This window comes from Mesoplodon mirus, assembly GCF_964341445.2.
Source record: "Mesoplodon mirus genome assembly, chromosome: 2".
NCBI classification, from domain to species: Eukaryota; Metazoa; Chordata; class Mammalia; order Artiodactyla; family Ziphiidae; genus Mesoplodon; species Mesoplodon mirus.
In genome coordinates, this window is record NC_138977.1 from 46,291,897 (window position 1) to 46,316,475 (window position 24,579).

The 24,579-nt window shown below is 39.7% G+C and overlaps 1 protein-coding gene across 1 annotated transcript in view; it reads left to right on the forward strand.

The window, feature by feature from the left end:
- The window catches only part of SCARB2 (scavenger receptor class B member 2), a 67,108-nt gene that overhangs the window by 20,044 nt on the left and 22,485 nt on the right, over positions 1-24,579 (forward strand). Inside the window, exons 3-4 of the mRNA XM_082611421.1 lie at positions 19,480-19,627; positions 20,442-20,630. Coding sequence (XP_082467547.1) covers positions 19,480-19,627; positions 20,442-20,630 — 337 coding nt within the window. The remainder of the gene's footprint in view (positions 1-19,479; positions 19,628-20,441; positions 20,631-24,579) is intronic.

A 24,579-nucleotide genomic window follows, 5' to 3' on the forward strand; every position in this document is an offset into this window, starting at 1 on the left:
GTGTCAGTAGCTTTGTGGACCTGGCCAGTCTCGGCCTGTTACGTTTAGAAACGCAGCTGCTTGCTCCTAAGGTGGCAGAATGTGGTTACTAAGCTACGGAGAGCTGCCCTCCACTCCCTACCCTTTTAAGGTCGTCCTGCGATTTTCTTTGGTGACTTTTAGGGTCTTTTCCTATTTCTCTCCGCCACATACCTAGTTTTAGACCAGTGCCTAGAATTCATTGTTGGTCTGGAGACAGGACTTTCTGTCTCTTCTTTTTCTTTTTTTTTTTAACTGAGGTATAGTTGACTTACAATGTTGTGTTACTTTCTGCTGTACAGCAAAGTGATGCAGTTATACATATGTATGTACATTCTTTTTTATATTCTTTTCCATTATGGTTTATCATGGGATAGTGAATATAGTTCCCTGTGCTACACAGTAGGACCTTGTTGTTTTTCTGTCTCTTCATATTCACTCCTTTTGCCACTCCTCCAGAGTACAAGAGATAACCAGGTGGCGGGGTGGGTTAGAGTCTTTGGCAGTGACCGTCAATTCCAAACGCTGGGGGAGTTAGGAGCATTGCTTTAATCATTTTTTGGAAAAGATTAGTAGAGGGAGGTGCTGGGGGATGTTATGGTCAAAGTATTTTCCCCACTGTTGCCGTATCCCTGCAACCCGCTAGGACAGTAAACTGCCCCACACGCCTTGCAGTCATCTTTCCAACAAAGTTTCTCCTTACCAAGTTTAAAAAAAAATAGTAGAGGAAGCAGACAGCGAGATCTTTCTTCTTCAGAACTGCTGCATGGTAAAAATGCCTCACAATTCTATTGTAACCGATTGCTCAATAAATGGTTGCCAGCTGAGTCATTTACTGTGAGTCAGCACTATCTCAGCGCTGGAATTGAGAGATAAAAATCCTGATCCCTGCCTCAGGTGCTCATGGTTTGACTCTGGAGTCGAATGACCTGTTGTGAACCTCACCTCTGCCACTTACTAGTCCTCCATGCCTCAGTTTCCTTATCTATAAAGTGGGGATAAAAATAGGACCTCCACCATGGGATTGTTATGAGGACTAAGTGAGTCAAGTATTTATAAAGTGCTTAGACTAGTGCCTGGCACAGAATTAACGCTAATTAAGTGTTTGATGTTATTATTAGTCTTAGGGGATTGTCTTAGTCCGTTCTGTGGAAATCAGTACCCAGAATTGTAAAGATGAGCTTTATCATTATATAGTAGAATTTAAAAAAATAAACAACACTTGGGTCCTCATTTTCAAAAGCATTTTTATACCTTGAAAGCCTCGAGAAACTCCAGGAACTGGGTAGAACCAGGCTTGCATTTGAGGCTGTCCAGCTGGGTGACAATTAGAAGTTGAGCCAGAGTTAGGCTCTGAGCGTCCTGTTTGTTTGTTTTGCAGTTTTAACCATTTTTATGGTGATTAAAAAAAACCCCACATAAGATGTACCATCTTGGGCTTCCCTGGTGACGCAGTGGTTAAGAATCCACCTGCCAATGTAGGGGACGTGGGTTCAAGCCCTGGTCCGGGAAGATCCCACATGCCACGGAGCAACTAAGCCCATGTGCCACAACTACTGAGCCTGCGAGCCACAACTACTGAAGCCCGCACGCGTAGAGCCTGTGCTCTGCAACAAGAAGAAGCCACCGCAATGAGAAGCCCACGCACTGCAACAAAGAGCAGCCCCCACTCGCCACAACTAGAGAAAGCCCGCGTGTAGCAGCGAAGACCCAATGCAGCCAAAAATAAAAGAATAAATAAATTAATTAATTTAAAAAAATTATTAAGTAAAAAAAAGATGTACCATCTTTACCATTTTTAAGTGCAGTTCAGTAGTGTTAAATATATTCACATTGTTGCAAAACAGACCTCCAGAACTTTTTCATCTTGCAGATCTGAAACTGTATAGCCATTAAATAACTCCTCTTTTCTCCCCACCCTCAGCCCCTAAGAACCAACATTCATTCTACTTTGTTTCTATGAATTTGATTGCTGTAGATATCTCATATAAGTGGAATCGTACAGTATTTGTCTTTTTCTGGTTTTGTTTTGTAACTAAATTCCTTCTGGCGAGACGGATGACTTCCTCCCTGCAAGAATAAACTCACCTGAGAACTAAAGGAAAACCCCAACAAACAGTCTTCCCTCTGGGTCTCCTGGGCCTGATCCTGTGGTCATTATCCTCATCTGAGAAAAAGACATGGGTTCTAATCATAACCCAAGGAAACCCAATGTTCCATTAAGACATCTTCTGGACCATTGTGTCTGCTGCCTTAATATGCTGTTGTAGATGTGGTCATGGGAATAAATAAATCCTAGAAGTAAAATAGCATCCAGCTGTTACCATACTCCCTGCATGTTCCCGTCTTAGAGGGACCTAAACTGACTGCTGAGGGAAGCCTGGGAACATCTCACAAGGGTCCTTAACCCTTGATCCATGGATCCCTAAGGGGTCATGGATAGAATTCAAGGTGGTCTGTGACTTGGGGGGAAAATTACAGTTCATTTTCATTAACCACTCACTAAACTTTAGCATTTCCTTCGAGTATAAATGTAGGCAACAGATCACAGCAGTGTTAGCAGTACCGTGGCTTCACCACTAATGGAAACACAGATACCGTTGTGTCTCGTGATAGCTGTTGCTCAGAATATCGTTCATGTTCATAAATACTTCAAAATTACAGTAACTGTGGGCTTCCCTGGTGGCGCAGTGGTTAAGAATCCGCCTGCCAGCGCAGGGGACACGGGTTCCAGCCCTGGTCTGGGAAGATCCCACATGACGCGGAGCAGCTAAGCCCGCGCGCCACAACTACTGAGCCTGCGCTCTAGAGCCCACGAGCCACAACTGCTGAGCCCATGTGCTGCAACTACTGAAGCCCGCGTGCCTAGAGCCTGTGCTCTGCAACAAGAGAAGCCACCTCAGTGAGAAGCCCAGGCACCATAACAAAGAGTAGCCTCCGCTCGCCTCAACTAGAGAAAGCCTGCGTGCAGCAACGAAGACCCAATGCAGCCAAAAAAAAAAAAAAAAATTACAGTAGTTGTTAGACCTGCTGCTACATCTTATTTAAAGTGTCAGCAAAGAAGCACACATATTGCCATATCACGGATTTTTACAGTGACACCTGTATTTCAGTCATTGGTTTCCTTTGTAATCATGGGTACTTTATTTTCTGTATGTAAAGACATTTATCTGAGAAAGGATCTACCAGGCTTCCACAGGGCCCAAGGCACAGCGAAGGTAAGAATCCCAAGAGCAGATCCTGTAGGTTGGAAGGCAGATTGGTCACTCACTGATATTTCATTTTTGCTCCATGAGTTTTCCTGCCTCCGGTTTTCACCCTGCCCTGGTCTCTCCCATTTCACTGCCACAGTGATCTTCCAAAGCACACAGTTGATATTTCCTTTCCTTCCCTGCTCAGGGTCCTAGTGACTCTCCCTGTGTGATGTTGAAGGCCTGAGCACCCCGGCTTCTTCTGTATATATAGCCTCTTTGTTTGATTTTAATTTAATTTTTTGGCACTCTCAACCTAGAATTTTATTCTCTAACCAGAGCTAATTCTATGCTATAACCAGAACTGTCCAATAGAAATTTAATATGAGTGTCAACGTAAAAAAAAAAAAGCGCAACATAAGAGCTGTGAGTTGAGTTTATACTGTGTCTTACGGAGGACTAGAGCCTGAGAGACAGCCTCTCAGATAGCTCTGAGAAACTGTTCCAAAGAGGTAAGGAAGGGGAACTTCCCTGGTGGTCCAGTGGTTAAGACTCCACGCTTCCAATGCAGGGGGCACGGGTTGGATCCCTGGTCGGGGAACTAAGATCACATGCCACTCGGTGCAGCAAAAAAAAAAAAAAGAGGTAAGGAAGGAGTCAGAATATATGTGAGATTTTTTTGCAGGAAAAAGAAACATGTAGTCAAAACATCAAAAGATTACTTCTAATCACAAAAACAGACATCTCAAGTAAATGATTTTAGTGCTTTTCTATGTATGGGAATATGCAAGAATCTGAGGTCATTGAAATATTTCCTTAGGTATGTACCTTAATTATCTAGGGGCTGGTATCCAAAGCACAAAATGCTTCCTGTTTTTCTCCATCCTGAATTCCCCTCAGGCTCAGTTTTGGTGGGCAACTGCAGGAGCTAATGGCTTGATCCTATAGAACTAAAAGGGCAAGCAATATTTTTTTTGTTGTTTACAGTGCCCCACGTTGGTCATAAATTTGACCAAGGCTTGGGAGGCATTTCATGACCAATTTGTCCCACAGCCCTAGGAATGCTTATTCCTAGGTCAGGCAAGGATCTTAGTGATAGGCCATTCATATGCTATATCTGGCTTAGGCCCTATTAACCTAAACAACCTAAAATCCACTGGCTCTTCTGTTTTACTACTCTATTATGATCCAGGAAATGTTTTCCCCTTGTTGTTTCTTCCCATATTTAAGTTGCACTATTGCAATTAACTTTATCTGTATATATGTGATATATTTGTGATCATATATATATGTGTGATCAATTGCCTCAAGATATTTAGCCATCATTAATTTTGTTGGAGGCCTGGTTACACATCAGGTAATGCAGGACACAACAGTCTTATAAAATAGAATATAAGTAATATAACAAGTAACATTAATAAGATAGTATAGCAGAGAGACAAAAAGTATAAATAGTTTGAAAACAACAAAGAGAGAACAAATTAAAACAATGATTAGTATAACTAGTTGTAATCTGGATCTCAATAAGCCATCAAGTCCAGAGGGGAGCCAGTTAGAGAAGCCAAATTCTGGAGAGATTAGGTAGAGAGAAAAATTCATCTTCATTTGCAGAGGTATACTTCATCAACTTACCACATATCCTAGTTAGCATAAGAGGAAGGGTTTTCTGGAACACAAAGACTAAAAGCCAGTATATTTCAGAAAAAAATCATAAGATTATAAATCATATTTATTAGTTCATTAAGTTCCATATAATTAATTCTTGTTGATCTTGATAAATGCATCAGGTTTTCTATTAGAGTTTTATAATTTCTTACCCAGTTCAGTGGTATGATCTAAAAGTCATCAGAAACCTATATTTGTCAAAAAATCCTTTTTATGAATTTTCTTTAAGATTTTCATTTTTGTGAAAGCATCAGAGTAAAACAATGACTGTCTATAAATAACAAAAGACTTAAAATGGCATGGTTAAAGATTTGATTACAATGCAGTTGACAAAGCAACTTGGTTATTTCTGTGACAATACAACATTTTAAGGAATAATTAGAATCATAACTGATAATATTACACTAGGACATATCAGGTTGTTAAGAATTCCATATAATTTCTAGAATATCTATGTTAATGACACTTACCCATGCAATATAACCTAAGAAGGTTTATCACCACTTATTTGACAATGTTTCCCATGTAAGTTAACATATCAAATAAACCTAATTAGTTTAATATCTCTTTTGAGGATGCTTTGGGATCTCTCTGAAGCATCCGAAAGTTAGCTACAGGTCAAAAGGACTTCATTTAGAATTGACTTGGGGAAGTTTGTCAAAGGTATCAAAAGGTTTAAAACACTTGGTCATATAGGATCATAGGTCACTGTGAAACTATACTTATTTACTTAACCCAAATGACAAAAGATTTTAAAGGCAAATATAGAATGTTACAACAGATCATTTAAAAGGTAGAGAAACTTTTTATAATCTGTTATCAAAAGCAGATCAATATTCTAAGAAAACTTTGTTCTCTTAACATAGAGAAAAAAACAAATTCTAGTATTGTACCAGCTTACTTTTAATGTTAGAATTTATTTACTCAATTAAATTTTATTTTAATCCTAGCCAGTCCTGACGATGTACAAAACTTTTTCTTTTCAGGGTTTCTTTCCCACAAAACTAATAAACTTTCTTTTTTTATCTTCAGGCTTTGTCCTGTGCCTTCCTTTTGTTTCTCTCTCGCCAGGACAAAATTACCTTCTTTTCCCTTAGCAATATGCATTTCCATTCCTTATACTTTTTTTTCCTTTCATACAAAGATGTTTTCCTTATTAATTTTAGTATTTTTACTTACATATATTAATTAGAATGCTTAACCTTTAAAACCTTAATTTCTTTCTCCAAAGAATACATACAGATGGCCAACAGGCTCATGACAAGATGCTCAACGTGGCTAGTTATTAGAGAAATGCAAATCAAAACTACAGTGAGGTCAAAATGGCCATCATCAAAAAGTCTACAAGTAATAAATGCTGGAGAGGGTGAGAGAAAAGGGAACCCTCCTTTGCTGTTGGTGAGAATATAAATTGTTGCAGCCACTATGGAAAACAGTATGGAGGCTCCTTAAAAAACTAAAAATAGAGCTATTGTATGATCCAGCAATCCCACTCCTGGGCATGTATCTGAAAAAGATGAAAACTCTAATTCAAAAAGATACAAGTACCCCAATGTTCACAGCAGTGCTGTTTACAATAGCCAAGACATGGAAGCAACCTAAATGTCCATTGACAGATGAATGGATAAAGAAGATGTGGTATATACGTACAGTAGAATACTACTCAGCCGTAAAAAAAAGAATGAAATATTGCCATCTGCAGCAACATGGATGGACCTAGAGATTATCATACTAGGTGAAGTAAGTCAGACAGAGAAAGACAAGTATATGGTATCACTTACATGTAGAATCTAAAAAAAATACAAATGAACTTATTTACAAAACAGTAACAGACTCGCAGACATGGTTACCAAAGGGGAGAGGCGGGAGGGTGGGATAAAATAGGAATATGGGATTAACAGATACCCACTACTATATATAAAATAAACAACAAGGACTTACTGTATAGCACAGGGAATTACAGTCAATATCTTGTAATAACCTATAAAGGATAAAAATCTGAAAAATAATATATATATATATATATATATATATATATATATACGCACCTAGAAAGAATTTATACACCTATAAATTCTTTCTAGGGGTGTGTGTGTGTGTGTGTGTGTGTGTGTGTGTATATACACATACCTATAAAGGATAAGAGTCTGGAAAACAATCTGAAAAAGAACCTATTGAAGATAAGAATCTGAAGAAATCTGAAAAAGAATATATATCAATATGTATATATAGATATATATACATATATATATATGTGAATCACTTTGCTGTACACCTGAAACTGACACAATATTGTAAGTCAACTATACTTCAATAAAAATTAAAAAATTTTAAAACCTTAATTTCTAGTGAAAACTAAGAAGTAAGCAATTATGTACTTCTATGTTAGCATTCTGTAGATTGGCAAACTTATAAATACCATTTATGATTTTTAAAAACGTGCCCTTGGGGCTTCCCTGGTGGCATAGTGGTTAAGAATCTGCCTGCCAATACAGGGGACATGGGTTCGAGCCCTGGTCTGGGAAGCTCCCACACGCCGCAGAGCAACTAAGCCCATGCACCACAACTACTGAGCCTGTGCTCTAGAGCCCACTAGCCACAACTACTGAACCCACGCACCACAACTCCTGAAGCCTGCGCACCTAGAGCCTGTGCTCTACACCAAGAGAAAGCACCACATTGAGAAGCCCACGCACCACAGCGAAGAGTAGCCCCCGCTTGCTGCAACTAGAGAAAGCCTGCATGCAGCAACGAAGACCCAACGCAGCCAAAAATAAATATATTTTAAAAATTAAGATCTTTTAAAAAAATAATTAAAAAATAAAAATAAATAAAAACATGCCCTTTTATGGAAAAATTTTCAATGTGACACAAAACATTTATTAATGGTGCTAAACATCTTTAATTTCTCTGTAAAAGGAAGCCTATTTTCAGTAATCAGTTTTTCAGTATCTTTATTTGGGAATGATCTAGATATTTAGTACATTTCCATCATTTAACTTAGCAAAACTCTAAAGTTTCCAGTTACCAAAAATCTGGAGAAACTATTTTTAAGTAGACATACCATAAAACATAATAATTCTTAAACAGTACACTAAATGGCTCTTATCCCATGTATATCTATTTAACTCATTTGTTTCCAACAATTATATTTAAATTACCCATGAAAACTTCAGGAGACATTAGACCAAGTCAGCCATCATTCCAAGCTATTTTTCTTGCTGATAAATTTTAAAACAAATAATATGAACATTTTGACTAGGTTCAATAAAAGTAAGACATGTCTGTATTAATTAAACCAACAAACTTAAACTTTAAACCAAATATTAATTTAATATTGAACATTTCCCAGATCACATGAACTTGAAATTCATTTGGGTTGGTTTCTATTACATTCAAAAATATTTAATTTCAAGTGCCTCATTTAAGTCAGTTAAATAGGGCTCCTTTATAAATTAATATTGATGATACTGTCTGGAGGTAGAGACATATCTATAATGTACACACAGACATATAACAGACATAACCAGAGATCTCATAACTTCATTTTATAACTTAGTCGTGAATCAGGTATTACAATATAAACTTACTAGTTTATAAATAACAGTTGGTGTAAGTTAAATTTATTTGCTTAGATGACTTAGCCTTTTTACAAAGACAGTTGCTTTCAATTCCCCAAAGAACTGGTCTGCCTAAATGATATCAAATGATTGATTTGTGCAACTACATTTTCTTTAATTTGCTTTTTTATATCAATGAGAAGATTTCCAGCTAAACTGGAAATTAGGAGTTCTATGTTCTAGAACTTTAGGGTTCATTTTATCATGCCTTCAAAAGTTTGCACAAGGCATTCAACAAAGGCCCTCTTTCTGAGTGCACAAGTCAAACCCAGACCAGTTTACCCTAGGGGCAAAAAAAGTCTCCACTATTGCTTTATTAGGCCCTGAATATTAGCCCCCAGTTTTTGTTTCATATTGTGCAGGCTCAGGTAACTCTGTTTCCTTTAGTATGTTTAATTAATACTGCCTTAGGGGCAGATTTATATGCTCTGTATTATAATACCAGGCAGGAGAAGCACTCCCCAGTGAGACATAATGTCTGTCCCACAGTATGATCAGGCAAAAGAGATGTAAGCATCTCACATAAAGCCCATTCAAATATGCCAATTTTTTTTTTAATTTATTTTTGCCTGCGTTGGGTCTTTGTTGCTGTGTGCGGGCTTTCTCTAGTTGTGGCAAGCGGGGGCTACTTTTCGTTGTGGTGCATGGGCTTCTCATTGCTGTGGCTTCTCTTGTTGCGGAGCATGGGCTCTAGGCACACGGCTTCAGTAGTTGTGGCACACAGGCTCAGCAGTTGTGGCGCACAGGCTTAGTTGCTCTGCAGCATGTGGGATCTTCCCGGACCAAGGATTGAACCCGTGTCCCCTGCATTGGCAGGCAGATTCTTATCCACTGTGCTACCAGGAAAGCCCCCAATATGCCAATTTTTAAAATATAAATTTTTATCTCAATTCTATCAACTCTTATACCTTTAACTTTAGCCAAGTGACCCAGGCCCTTTTGTCAATCTTTAACTTGATTAGTTGGCCTAACTGTTGCCTCAAGCAATTGCTGGTTAGGTATCTTTGTATAATTTTATTCCAGCCTTAAAAATTTTTTTTTTTTACTGGGCTAAATAAGCCAGACTTGTTTGGGGCCCTTTAATGTTGGGGGACCAATAGTGGGTCTCTTTGGCCCATTCAACTTTAGGTAATGTTGTATCAAAGCCTTTCTTTTTGTTTTTTGTTTTTTGGCCGCGCTGTGTGACTTGCGGGATCTTAGTTCCTGGACCAGGGATTGAACCTGGGCCCTCGGCAGTGAAAGCACAGAGTCCCAACCACTGGACCACCAGGGAATTCCCTGAAGCCTTTGTTTTAATCTCATCAATGTCCATTTTATTTATCGCATTTTTAAATCACCATCTAAAGATTTCTATCCTGCTGGGACGAGTCCCTTTAAAATTTCCACCTTGTTGGGAAGCAGTCTCTTGACTTTCCCCTCAGCATTTCCTATTCCCTTGTTAATCAACCTGATTAACATTAATTAACGTAATGTTTTTATTAGTATCCTAAGACCCATCAAGGGAAAGCCAAGACTACAAATAAGGCTTCCCAAATCCTTTTGTTTTATTTTGTTTTAAACTGTGGGAATTCTTAAGGTTAGAATCTTAAGAATTCCCATAGTTTATTCAGAGGTTGTTAATTAACCTCTGTATCTACCTTTTAATTTGCTCTTTTCACAGGTACCAATAAAACAGCTATTTATAATGAGAGCTCTCTAAAAATTTACCAATTTAGAAGTTTCTTCAATTTAAAGGATCCATTGTCTGGCCATTGATGAGTAGTATCTTAATAGTGATAACCAGGAAGATGCAACAGGCACCCGCAACAAGAGAGTGCAAAGGATGCAGCCTTCAGAAGATCCAGAAAGTTTACTCCAAAAAAATAGTCTAAGAAAATAAAGGCCTTTGTTGTACAGGTGGACGCAACCAAGGTTGAGAAGACAAAGGTCCCTTATGAACTGGGACCCCTTATGACAAATTTTCCTGAGAGCTGGCACAGCCAGACAAAAAGACTGTTTGGAATCCCAGTCTATTTGACGGGCTGTCAAATGTACATCGTATGTGTACTTTCCTGATGGTGGACACTGTGCTCTCAAAACACAGAACAAAATGCCTAAGATGATCAGGTAGAACATTTACATCTCAGATGCACAGGGAGAGAAATGCAAGTTCCTCCTAAGTCCTAAGAGGGCTTTTGTTCCTTTAAGGTCTGAAATCTGAAAAGATATTTTATCAAGCTGGCTTTCTCTAACTGGGTATGCAAAAACCAGTATTGGAATGTCAAAAAGAGCCCCATCTCAGCCATTTTTAGGGTGAGATTTCCTCAGTAACTCTCACTTACGTACTTGCAAGTATAAATTCTGTACATCCCTAAACCTGGCTGGGTTTTAGTTGTTAGTTGGAGGTTGGCTTTCTGATACCCCTCATTTCTCTGTTTGAGAAACTGTTTCCTATTTTAAAGTTGAATTTGTCAGGAATAAAATTTACTAATGAAATTGTGTGATGGGCAATGTGCTGCTTGTGAGCTTAACCCCTCTAGGTGTTACCCTAGAGTCACTTCTGCTCTTCTACGGATCTCTTCTAAAACCACCTTTGGTGCTGGGATCAGTGAGTGGCCAGCTCTCATACATGGTCCCCAGACAAGCACGTTTTAAACTAATGAGTGGGTTTCCTTATGGGACTCTGCTTCCATCACTCCCATAAATGTCTTAGTTGCCTGAGAAAGCCATAAATGACTGGGAGGACCCTCGTCCCTCTTCCCCTGAGCAGAGCTTTCATGTGATATCTTCACTTTTATCCTGACAGAGTCTGTTAAGGTAGCCAAATTGAGGAAGGATGTCAGGTCAGCTTCCTACTTAATCACCTAGTCCAAGCCTCCTTAGGGTCTTTCAGCTGAGCAAAATCATCCCAGTGTTTCTCACCTGAGGGTAACCTCGGTGTCTTTCAGTTGAGCAAATATAGGCACCTCTTCTGGAGCCTAAGTTCAAGGATAACCTACCCCTCATAGTGAGGAGTTTAACAACCTCTGAATAAACTCAGGATCTTCAGCTAAGAGTGGGAGATCCGGTACCAAGAGAGACTCACTTAAATTTGTCTGGACTCATTGAGGAGGCAGACTGGCACAAGGGGCCCTGCTGGTGTCAAGGCTTTGGAGCCTTGTAGAATTCAGGCGAAGGAGCGAAGTCTGCTCTGGGTCTTCATGGTTGCCAAAACTGCTGACAAAAAAAAAAAAAAAAAAAAAAAAAGGCACAACATAAGAGCTGTGAGTTGAGTTTAGTCTTACTGAGGTCTGTAGCCCAGGAGACAGCCTTTCAGATAGCTGTGAGAAACTGTCCCAAAGAGGTAAGGGAGGGGCCAGGATATATGTGAACTTTTTTGCTGGAAAGAAACACATAGTTGAACATCAAAAAATTATTGCTAATCACAAAGAATAGACACTTCAAGTTAATGATTTAAGTTGTTTTCTATGTATGGGAAGATGCCAGAATCTAGGGTCATTGAAATATTTCCTTAGTTATGAACCTTGACTATCTAGGGACTGATATCCAAAGCACAGAATGCTTTCTGTTTTTCTCCATCCTGAATTCCCCTCAGGCTCACTGTTGGTGGGCTACTGCAGTGGCTAATGGCTTGATCTTTGTGGAACTGTAATTGCAGGCAACATTTTTTTTTCTTTACATGAGCCACATATGTAATTTAAAATTTTCTAGGAGTCACATTTAAAAAAAGTAAAAAGAAGCAGGAGAAATTAATTTGAATATTTCATTTACCTCCAAACTACTTAAAATAGTATCATTTAAACATGTAATCAATATTCAGAATTATTAACAAGGCACTTTGCATTCTTTTTTTCATATGAAGTCTTTGAAATCCATGTGTATTTTACATTATAGCACGTTGAATTCAGGACTAACCACTTTTCAAGTGTGTAATAGCCTCATGTGGCTAGTGGCTACCATAGTGGACAGCACGGTTCTAACCAAACTCCAATTAATTTTACAGCCCTAGACACCCTACCCTGTCAGTAAGCATGCCGTTCCCTCAGTCAAGAAGGAATTCCTCACCACCTCTCTCCATTCTCCCCTAGATTTTCCCTGACTTTGAATGTACTCTGCCTGGTATGTGATAAAGTGAAAGGAAAGAACCAAATCCTTTCATCTCTGAGTATCCAGTGTCCAGTGAATATTTATAGAATAAGTGAATGAAACATCCTCAGCCATGGTTTAAATCCACAGGACACACGTTGCTCAGCTGGAACCCCAGGACTGAATCATGGAGACCCAGGACCCAAGGACAGGTTCAGGAAAGGGGAATAGGGTCCTGAAAATGAGTGACTTTGTTTAGGAACAGCTACTCACATGTGCATTACAAACTGCTAAGTGGGCTATAAACTGGGATTTGTAGGAAAACCTGGCTTTTTAGGGAGCCCTAAAAAGCCCCTCTAATGGGTCTTTTGTAATCATTTGGTGGATCTGATCTCTGTCACTTGTGACTTAATTATACTATTGTTTAGCTACACGGGAAAGACAGAACATTCCAGTAGCTCTGCCCCAGTATTTGATAGTCCCATGGGTTCCCTCCAGACTGAGTCAGCTGTGTGTGTGCAAAGAAGGGGAGGGCATGCGGCCCCCCATTGGTCAGTGTGGGTTGGCCTGGGGTGGGAGTCTCTGAGATGGGGAGGCCACGCTGGGCAGTGCAGGGCCTGATTGATTGGACACACAATTTACAGTGGCACATTCCCTATGACTTTCATGTATTTATGAGTTCAGAATATTAGTGTTTTTGGAAAAAGATGGTGGAAGTTCCACATGTAGATAAAAAACCAGTCAGTCTGGCTTAAGGAATGTAGTGCGTTGTTTACATTTTTATTAAGCTGTGGATGGAGCAGCCCTGGAACAGGTCTGTTAACACAAAGCTAATTTGCCTCATGATCCTGTTGCTTAGGGACCTACTTGCCTAAAATTGTGTATCCAATGGCTTCTGCAACCTTTTTGAGATTTTTCATTTTGTCCGGTTTCTTTTTCTATTTTGCCTACTATTTAGCATTTCAAGAATTTTTTAAAAAATTAATTTGTCCAAGGGCTCTATCAACTAACTTTCATGTTTCTAACATGTATGTGCTGAATATACAATATCCCATTAAACATCTTCTCCTTGACTTTCTTAGTTTTGCTGTTTGGGTTGTTAATTTCTTTTATAAGGTCTTATTACTGCTTTGATAGTAAGGAAAAAGATGTGAGGGACAAATATTTCATAAGTGTTTTTTAATTATTATTCACTGACCATTAAGTAATACTGGATTATAAAGTAATCAACATGTACAACATCATATATAGCATTACCTTTAAAAGAGTAAAATATATTTTATAAAAATAATATATATAAGCAGCAAAGATAAAGTTGAAAGTACAGGAAAGTAAAATAAAAAAACTGCTACCCTCCATGGTTTCATTGTCTCAAAGATAACCAGTGCTAATGGATAGATTCTCAGTCATTTTCGCATGGTTGTGTTTTACTTTTACATGGTTATACTGTATATACTTATGCATGTTCATACGTGTATATTCTACTCACTTAATATTACATCAGAGGTATTTTCCCATGTATGTGTTAGTCATTATACAAATATATTTTTGTGATGATAATATTCAAGAGATAGAGGGAATATATTACTATACTTAACCACTCCCTTCTTCTTGGATATGTCTATCAGTTCTCGTTCCATCCTTTGATTACCACATCGATTGAATGTTCTCCTCATGTTTGCCAACCGATTGTGTTTCCACATTCTTAGTTCTTGTCCTTTGCCAGTTTGCCTGTCTGGGTTCCGGTGTGTTCATGCCACTCCGTAAGCTTTTTATATAATAACGATGTTAACCCTGTGTCACAATTGTGGCAACTGTTTCTCTATTGTTTGCATTTTTAATTTTAAAATTTATATGTAACCAAATCTATTCTTTAATGAACTTTTCTATCATTTCTGAGTTTAAAAAGTCCCACTTCCTTCAAAGGTTTGATATTCAAGTCTATTTTCTTGTAGTTCTCTTTTTTCCACATTTAATTTCTTATGGATCTAATTGTCTCCTTACAATTTCGCCAAGATAGGAACTTAGTTTAAAGTTTCAAATGCTGTACTGTTATTCCTTTGGTCCTTTACTCAACTCTGAGCCAAGCTATATACGTATTTTTTTTCAATACCAAAGAGATGGTAGAAAAAATTGAAATGCCATGGTTTTTGTTTCCATTATTGTAAGAGGATGCTTATCTCTTTTTCTAAACCTGACTCACTCTACTCTGATAGGACCGTTTTTCTCAAAATAGAAACAGAAATAGCTTTAGATAAATCAGTTTTTTAAAAAATCAAAAGTGAGAAAAATAGAAAAGATCTGCTTCTTATCCTGTACAAAAAGGTGGTGACCAGGTGGGTTTTAAATGCATGTGGAGTCCTGGGTGAGCCAGCAGGGTCAGGGTAACACTTGGAGGACAGGGGACCATTTCCATCTTCAGCAGTGAAGCTGTTTCTTATACATCGCCAACAAACATGGGCCACCGCCCACCCCCTACCCAGTGCTTTTTCTCCGAGTCCTGCTCTGGACTCTGGGTTTTCAGTCTTTCTCCTAGTTGACAAGGCAGTGGTGATAGACAGTTCAGCAGCCCGCTGTTCAGACTCCGCCTTTGGCTGGCTTTCCTGCTCTGCCCTCTCTTCTGGGTCGTCCCATCCACTCTGACTGCACTTCACTTCCCTGCCATGCCCTGAGCTGCAGGCTGCTCTTGTTTTTTTTTAAACATACACAAAGTTGGAAGAAGCTTTTTAGTTATTTATTTATTTTTGGCTGCGTTGGGTCTTCATTGCTGCGTGTGGGCCCTCTTCAGCTGTGGCGAGTGGGGGCTACTCTTCGCTGCAGTGCGCGGGCCTCTCACTGCGGCGGCCTCCCCTGCTGTGGAGCACAGGCTCAGTAGTTGTGGCGCGTGGGCTCAGCAGTTGTGGCTCACGGGCTCCAGAGCGCAGGCCCAGCAGCTGCAGCACACGGGCCTACCTGCTCCGTGGCATGTGAGATCCTCCCGGTCCAGGGATCGAACCCGTGTCCCCTGCATTGGCAGGCGAACTCCTAACCACTGCGCCACCAGGGAAGTCCAGGCTGCTTTTTCTAAACCGCCTCTGCAGTGCGTCATCCTCTGCCCCACCACAGTTTTCTCACCCTCCACTCAAGAAACACATCCTGTGCTGTCGTGCGATGCTGCCTGCCTTGCTCTCCCTCTGCCTCTGTCTGGAAGCCCCTCCACCCTCCCACCCCCGGGAAGCCTACTTCTTCTGGAACCAAGTGTGCTCCTGCCCAGTGTTCCCTCAGGACACCCATTCCAGTTTCCCACCCCCCCTGCCCCCGACCTAGCACCTTGGGGTCAGCTTCAGAGCTCTTTCTACATGTGAGGTAGCCCTTTAAACAGCAGCCTGCTCCGCTCTGCTGTGGATTCTTCGAGGACAGGACCCAGGTCTTAACATCTCTCCATCTCAAGAACTTAGCACAACCCCCCTCCTACATGATATTAATAGCTAATGTTTCCTAAAGCACTTAGTATGTGCCAGGTAGTGTTCTGACTGGATGACAAGCTTATGTGGATTTAATTCTCACAACAACTCTACAAGGAAGGGATGCTGTTATTTCCATTTTACAGATGAGGAAACTAAGGCACAGAAGTTAGTAAGGGATGAAGCCAGGATTGAATGCAAAGCCTGACGGTCAGATCTCAACCCAGGCTGTACCCAGTGTGTTCAGTCACTTCTTATAGGGATCCTCAACAGAGAGCATTGGGTGAATGGAGAACAGAAATGACTTGGGACATTGGATTATGTGGTGGTATTGAATGTATCTAATTTATCCAACACCTGTGAGGAATTAGATATTGCAGAGATGTTAGTTTTCCAATTGATTAAAATTATTCCTTTTGGTTTCTTTATCTCAGGCGTATTTTTTGCCTTCTGTGATGGTGAGATTTTGCCTAAACATTCAGGAGATTAAAAATTCTTTTTTGTTTTAAAAAGTAAGAACTTCTTTTAAAAAAAGGTTTTAAATGAAATATCTGTAAAATCAATTATGTATTTTCCTGCCAGATTGAACAGTTCATGGGGCATAATCAACCTTTTCTTAGTGACTAGGGCTATCATTGTGATTAACAAATAGTAAACTGTATTCTGAGCCTGTGATGTCCTGGGACGTTTAATATCAATCAGTAGGATTAATTAGTATCTACTAAGTACCAGGGACTATACCAGGCACTTTCAAGTATGGTTCCTTAATTAATTGTCTAGGCCTGCGATTTTGCTTTGCCTTTTTGTTTTTTAATTTTGTTTCTGTTTCTGGAAGCTTCTTTGGTCTTCTCCGATACAGTAAAGCACTAATCCATCACTTCTTGCTCTCGGTCTGCTGTTCACCAGGAAAGCATCCTGCCTCTAGCTGACTGTGGTTGATCAGCTATGGGGAGATTTGGGTAACGAGACTTGTTGCTCTTGTTACTAAACTCCCTCTCCTTTTGCTGTGACCTCCCTAGGGTCACCAGCATGACAGGAGTGCTTGGAAGGGGAAGCCTTTTGGGTTTCCTCTGACTGTCACATGTTGTTTTGAGACGGAGGTCCCTTGCCATCCCTCCCCTCGGTTTTCCTCTGCAGAGCTGGAGGCCACTCCTGACAGCCCTGTGGCACTGTCTTCCTTCAGTTAGATGGCTCAGCAAAGGCTGTGTGTCGGTCATGCCCGAGGATGGCTGGTGGCTGGGGGAAGTCACCTGGTTAGCTGTGAGTGACCTGACATGAACCCTTTGTGCCTGCCAAGGGAATGAAATGTTTCTGTGGTTCGGGAACCCTTGGCTTTGACTTTTTGAAGTTTATTGAGAAACCAAGTCAAGTTACGAGGCAGAAAGCGATTGGAACATCCATGTGCAATTTCCCTTTAAAACATCAGGTTCTTACAGGGTAAGCAATAAAGAAAACATTCTAAAAGTCATCTTCAAAGTCAGTAAACATACATAGGCATAAAGGAAGCAGGCTGTAGACTTGGAATTACTCAGGCCTCTAGGTGTATGACCTCAGGCTCAGTGAAAACAACAAAAAGTCTTGGGAAGGTCATCAATTTTCGTCATCAGTTAGAAAACTTGGCAGTGTTGGTCCCTGGCTTCTGAATCTGTTGAATCCCAGCTCTTGACTGCCTGGCCCAGCTTTCTGTGAGTACAAGGAAACTGGCGTTCACCCTGGGGTCGCTTTTTCTACTTGTAGTTCCCTGGTGGTCAGCAGGGCCAAGCTGGGATCCTGGGCCCCGATTATACACAGCTTCTCCTGGAGAAGTCTGTCCTTTCCCCTTCCCTGCAGGGCGGCTCTGGGACTAGAGAGGGGGCGGGGCCCTCTCTGCAAGCACCTGCCTTGGCTCAGGCAGGGATTTGCCTTTGAAATTTCTTCTTTTCCTCCAGCTTCTAACAAATCCCTTTGCATTCACTTAGGTGTAGACTCAAGGAAGACCTTGGACATGAAGTCAGGCTACCAAGAGTCTAAACCCAGGTCTGACACTTCTTGGTTAGTCCTGGGAAAGTTACGTTAGCTGAATCTCTGTTTCCTCATGGGTTATGATTTCTCTATGAGAGGGTTTTTGGTTGCAAGCAAGAGAAACCTCTCTTGAGTGATATCACTCATCTGTGGAATCTAAAAAATACAACAGACTAGTGAATATAACAAAAAAGATTCATGGATATAGAGAACAAGCTAGTGGTTACCAGCAGGGAGAGGGAAGGGGGAGGGGTCAGGGAGTAAGAGGTACAAACTATTAGGTATAAAATAAGCTATAGGGATATATTGTACAACACGGGGAATATAGCCAATATTTTATAATAACTATAAGTGGAGTATAACCTTTAAAAATTGTGAATCACTGTATTGTACTGTACACCTATAACTTATATAATATTGTAGAGCAACTATGCTTCAATTTTAAAAATAAATAAAATAGTATCATTTCAACATGTAATCAATATTAAAAAGTTGAGATATTTTACATTCTTTTTTTTTTTTGGTACTGGTTTTGAAATCTGCTGTGTATTTTACCCTTACAACACATCTCAGTTCCAATTAGCCACAGTTCAAGGGTTCAGGAGACACAGGGCTACCAGGTGAGACAACACAGCCCTTGATGAAACAGGAAGAACAGGTAAGCGGCAGAGAAGGAATAGACATGGCAATTTAGTGACCATCTACTATGGACCAGGCAGGCTCAGGACTGGCATGAGGCATTTGATGGACAAAACATCAGTCCTGTTTTTATGTAAAATTTTGATATTTTGTTCATCATAAATTTTTAGCATTAATTTTGATCTTTTTAAATTGCATTAAAGTATTATTTGTTTTGACTACTGAGTGTTCGGGCCCTCTTACATTTTGTACCCAAGGCAGGTGCATCACTTCCCTCACCCTAGTCTCAGGCCTGGCACCAGACACTTCCTACCAACTTTGCTAATACCTCATGTGGGGGCACTCACAGGCACCAAGCTGAAATGGATATCAAAACCAGGAGTGAACTCCTCTCATTTACTAAACCTTAGGCATTCGTTTTGTTAAATGGATTTTTAATTGAATTCAACTTAGAAATAAAAAGACATTGGTAAACGCATTGAAATTGAAACTGAATCTATGAACTGAAAAATTTGAAAATATTTCAGGACCAAACTATAACCCAGGAGAGAGTTCACTGGCTTTGATTCCCTAGTTAAGGTGACCCTTGACCATTGCATTTCCCAAATTATGGGGGGAAAGAATGAAAACAACCCTTTTTTCCCTCTCTCCGGGGCCTCATTTCCTTTCCACATTATAGCTTAAGTCTCCAGTGTTTAGGGAGTCAGTATCTGCAGTCTCCCCCAATATGGGTTGTATTGGGAATGTTATATTGAAAATAACTTTGATGCTGAAAGAAAGGAAAAGTATTACTTAGTAAAGTGTTGCCTATTTTCAGACAAAATCCTCTTCTTTTAGGGAACTCAGAAACAAAGAAGATATTCAATTTGGAGATAATGGAACAACAATATCTGCCGTGAGCAACAAGGCCTATGTTTTTGAACGAGATAAATCTGTTGGAGACCCTAAAATTGACTTACTTAGAACATTAAATATTCCTGCATTGGTAAGTAGGCATTTTAAATCTCATTATTGTGGATTTTAGAAGAAAGGAAAAAGCTAAGTTAAGTCCATTATGGTTTTACCTTTAGGAGCTATTAAGTTATATATATGTGTGTGTGTGTGTATATACATATCCTGTGGTAGTCCATTTTAAATGTTTATATATATGTATGTGTGTGTGTATGTATATATTTATATTTTCCCCCCTTCTTTAAAGTTCGTTTCAGACTTTTTTTGAGGTCTTTCAAATGTGGTCTTTTCAAATGGTGACAAAATGTAAGTTTTAGGATTTTTTTTTACAGTTTCCTCCTGTGTGTTCACATGAGGCCCAGGAGACTTCTTCTATCCCCTCTGAGGTTCCCACTCCAACTCCTGGGTGACCGCTACATATGCAGCTGGACACTTATGGTGGACCCAGGACCTGGAAAGTATTAGATCCCAGGTCTGGCCCTGCCCAGCTGGCTAGTGGGGCAGAGTTTATGGGGACCCAGCCTCTAACCCTGATCGGGAGGAAGATGGTACCACCTTGTGGCTAAAGATGCCAATATATTGCAAGAGTTTCTCCCCTTCCGTGGTGTTGGGAGAACTCAGAGTTGCGAGTGAGGATGCTAAGATGACAGTTACAAAACGTAATACTGAGAAAGGACAATAAGTGAAGAGTCTTATTCGTCACACTCAGCCAGAGAGGAGCTCTTTGGTTAACCTCTCAGCTGTTTGATCTCAAGGTTTTACATTTACGTTTGCAGCCCCCTTTGCTGAAGGGGCAGTAGGAGAGTGGGGTGGGGACACTGCTCTCTGAACGTGCCTGTGTTCCTCAGACCGCCATGGAATGGGCCCAGCTACCCTTTCTCCACGAGCTCATCGAGGCCCTGTTGAAGGCCTATCAGCAGAAGCTCTTTGTGACCCACACGGTGGATGAATTGCTCTGGGGCTACAAAGATGAGATCTTATCCCTCATCAACATTTTCAAACCTGACATCTCTCCCTATTTTGGCCTGTTCTATGGGGTAAGTCAATTTTTCTTTTCAGAGATTCTTTGTTCAGCTGAGGAGGAGAGCATTCCAAGCCAGATTTTATCTTCACTTTGGGTTTCTTCTAGGAGAGGACCAAAGTTGCATGGAATTCTAGATCTCTTGTAGAGTATGTGAAAAATAAGAAAGTGCTTTAGTAGGGAAAAAAAAAAAAACTTCTCCCACAATTTCAACATGCGACCAGTGCTGACTTTGAATGAGTGTCACTATGAAAAATATATAGAGTGTGCTGTGCCATTAATCAGGTGCAGTCTTTCAAAGTGTCATACATTTCAGTGATCAATGCCGAGCCTTGTTTTGATGACTTGGAGACTAAACCCATGGATCAGTCTGACAGAGGCAAATAAGAAACTAAATAGGGATGTGATAGTCCATTAGGGGTGGGAGCTACTTATTAGATTTTTAGACATCTTATTTGTGAAAGAGGCTGGATAATTTGAAACTCTGTGTGTCCCTCGTCTATGATTTCTTTTGTTTATAAGTGGAATTTTGTATCATTTTTTGTAGATTTTATTTACTTTGGCTTGAACCCCAAAATATCAGCATTCAAGTAATTATTATTCAAAGCATATGTTATTGCTGCCTGAGCTTCAAATGAATTAAAATTAAAAGCAATTAAAAATCTATCCTACCCCCCCCAAAAAAAAACTTGATTAAAATGGATAGTTGGAAGGTTGGTAAATGACAAACTTAAACTCAGGAAGAGATGTAGGTTCAGGACAGGATATGGAATTATGATGAATTTCCCTATCTTTAAATTTGTGGTTATTCTCTGGGTCTAACTACTGGAGAACCTCACCCTCATCGTGTAATCTCTTAGCATTTCAGTTGCTTAGTGGTAATAATACTGCCCCTCTACCTTCAGGGATATATAAACTTAAAAACTGTTCAAACGAAATGATAAACAACTTTTAAATATTATCTTTGCAAGAGGAGGGTGGTCCTAGGAGTAGGGCCCCACCAACCCTAAATCCTTCACTCTGGGCAAGCAGACCCAACAGATGTTCCCTAGAAGCTTCCATCTCACAGGAGCCAGCTTCCACAGGACCAGAGGAAGCACCGATTTCTTGTTAAGCTGTGACTAGACTCCCTTCTAGAAATAATTTCCGGGAAACTTCCTGCAGAAGGATACAAAGGTTTCCTTAAGCTCCCTTTAGTCCCGGTGGCTACCATCCATCTGCCAAGTAGATCCTGTTCCTAATACCTCAGTATTTCTCTGATAACTTTTATTGTATAGCTTGCTTTTTGTTTTTACACTGACCTCATCAAACTTATAACTAATATCCTTAAATACCTGTTAAAAATGTAACTCACATTTACAGACAGATTTAAAAATTGGCACTTTTGCTTTTCCATGGCAAGGATGTGTGGTTTTACTTTATATTTTTTCTCTCTCTGCCTCTCCTTGCAAGCACCACTGTAGCTCTACAAGGCCCTGTTAGTGAAAAGCCCTGGCATTGCTCAGTTAGATTAGCACCTGGTATAGATTTCCCACATGCAGGAACAGAGCATGAGACTTAAGACTCAGAGGGCCTGGATTTGCATTCTGACTTTCTCGCTCAATAGCTATGGGACTTTCCTGAACCTCAGCTTCATCATTTGTAACTTGAGGCTAAAGGTATCTACACTTCAAAGTTTGCTTAGAATGGCCAAATGAGAGTCCACAAAAGTGCTTTGCAAACTCTAAGTTGCAACACATTTTAGGAACCATTATTCTTTTTCCTCTCCATGACTGGCTCAAAATAAAGACCCTGAATTAATATGAATGACTGGTATATGTTTCCATTTTGGAACCAAATAAACTGTGTCTAGTGTTGTTGGTAAAAAGGCAAAGGTGTTTCTTGTTCAGTTTTTCATCTGCTCTGGCCAATCCTGACTCTGTCTCCAGCAGCACAGAGGTCCATACTTGGGCCGTCATTCATTCAAGACTGGGACAGACCACGGGCTTCTGCACCTCACTGGCCCCTCCTGCTCTGTACCCGTCTGAGCCCGGCCTCAAATCTTTCCTTAATCCCAGTGGCGTCTGCCACATTCCTCTTTGATCCCCTAGGCCTGTGTGCCCGTTCCACCTGCTCCAATACACGTTGTGATAAAAAAAGAAAACCTTAGTTAAGGCTGTTGAACACTTTTCCTTCAAAGACTTTAATGATGAAACAGCCAAACAATTAATGGTGCGGGACAGGGTGTGTGAGTGAGAAGGATGAGGTAATACAGACAGTGTTGGCACAGAGCTCCTGAGAACAAGGGACCTGGCTGAATATCAGGTGCTCTTCTTTGCATACTGGAAAGCCAATCAGCAAATCTTTACCCGTTGATTTTAGGGTACCTCTGTTTTCCTTGGCATAAGAGAGTTCAAGCACCTCCCAGTGAATGTGGGTTCTTGGATGTCTAAAGCGATGGTGGCTGGGGAGTATCCTTGAGAGGTCAGCCAGTCCAGCCAGTTGTACTGGGAGGAGGGATTACGCATGTATTACGCTAGTGGTATGAATGTTGTCTTATTCTTAGAACATTTCTCAGCCTCCTGCAGTAATATGTTCCTTGTATTCAACCCACAACCCTACTGCAATAACACAAAACCTATTTATTCCTGCTTGTTCTCAAATAACAAAAGTTCTAGCAAGTAACAGGGAAGCATTGACATTCAGGGTCTGACTCTTGGGCCAGTAGTAACAGCTGGGGAGAACTCTTGGACATACTCTGAAATATTTAAATGCTTAACCACTTAGCTTAACCCACATCTGAGTTCATTGGAGAACTTCAAGAAGTAACACAAGCATTTTTTAAATTTGGTGGTTCAGCACTTTTTATGTGAATTTGCTTCTAAGCTGTTGTACGTTCATATTGTTGCCCTTAAAGAGGAGTCCTTTCTCATACCTTAAAGTCATGTAAAATTTCATATGTGGAACACAACATGACTATTATGTATGTGGACCATGTTGATATATTGACATAGCTGGTGAAGTAGTGTTAAGTGATAAAAAGAAGAACCCAAGTAGGCAAAAAAATTGAAAAGAGAATTCACAAATGGTATGAATGTTTTTTTAAGGAAAATGACTGAATGAAAAAAAGAGTTCAACCTCAGTGAATACAGAAATTCGAAAAGACATAAGAAACCCCTTTTTTGTTGATCCAATAAGCAAAGTTTAACAAAAGGCATTTGGAGAATGTAAACTGATTTATCTTGCTGTTTCCACTGGGTGACCTTGAGCAACTTGATACTATGTTTCAAAAGTTTAAAAAATGTTCATGTTCTTTTATCTGGCAATTTCACTTTTAGTGATCTATTTAGAAAATAAAAGCACGGAAAAAGTTTTTAGTCATAAAGATATTCATACATTATTTATAGTAGCAAAACAATTCAAAACTAAATATCCAATAATAAGAAAATGGTTAAATTATTTCCACATAATATTATGGAGTCATTAAGTTGTACCTAGGAAGAACTTTCGATAATACAGGCAATGTATTATACACATAAGTAAAGAAATTGTATATATGTATACACAATTGTATATATGTATAAAAATTGTGTATAGAAGATACTATATGTGTATGTTATATATAATATATCTTAGTTCTATAAACAAATTTTGTGTAGAAAAAAGACTGAAAAGAAACAGACCAAAATACTAAAAAATAAATACATGTATGTTGCTTCTTGAAGTCCTCCATTTAACTCAGATGTGGTCTAAACTAAGTGGTTAAGCCTTTAAATGTTTCAGAGTAACCCATGCTATTTCCCAGAAATCAAAGCTCCATCCCAGATGAAGAACTTGTAAGAATGTACAGTGTGTCTGTCTGTGCCATTAAGAAGTGTAACTTGGAAAGAATATACAGCTCAAGAAAACTTTAATTGAAAAATGGGATTATATTAATACCACTTTTTTTCTATTCAAGTATAATTGGGTCCTGGCCCTAGATTTAT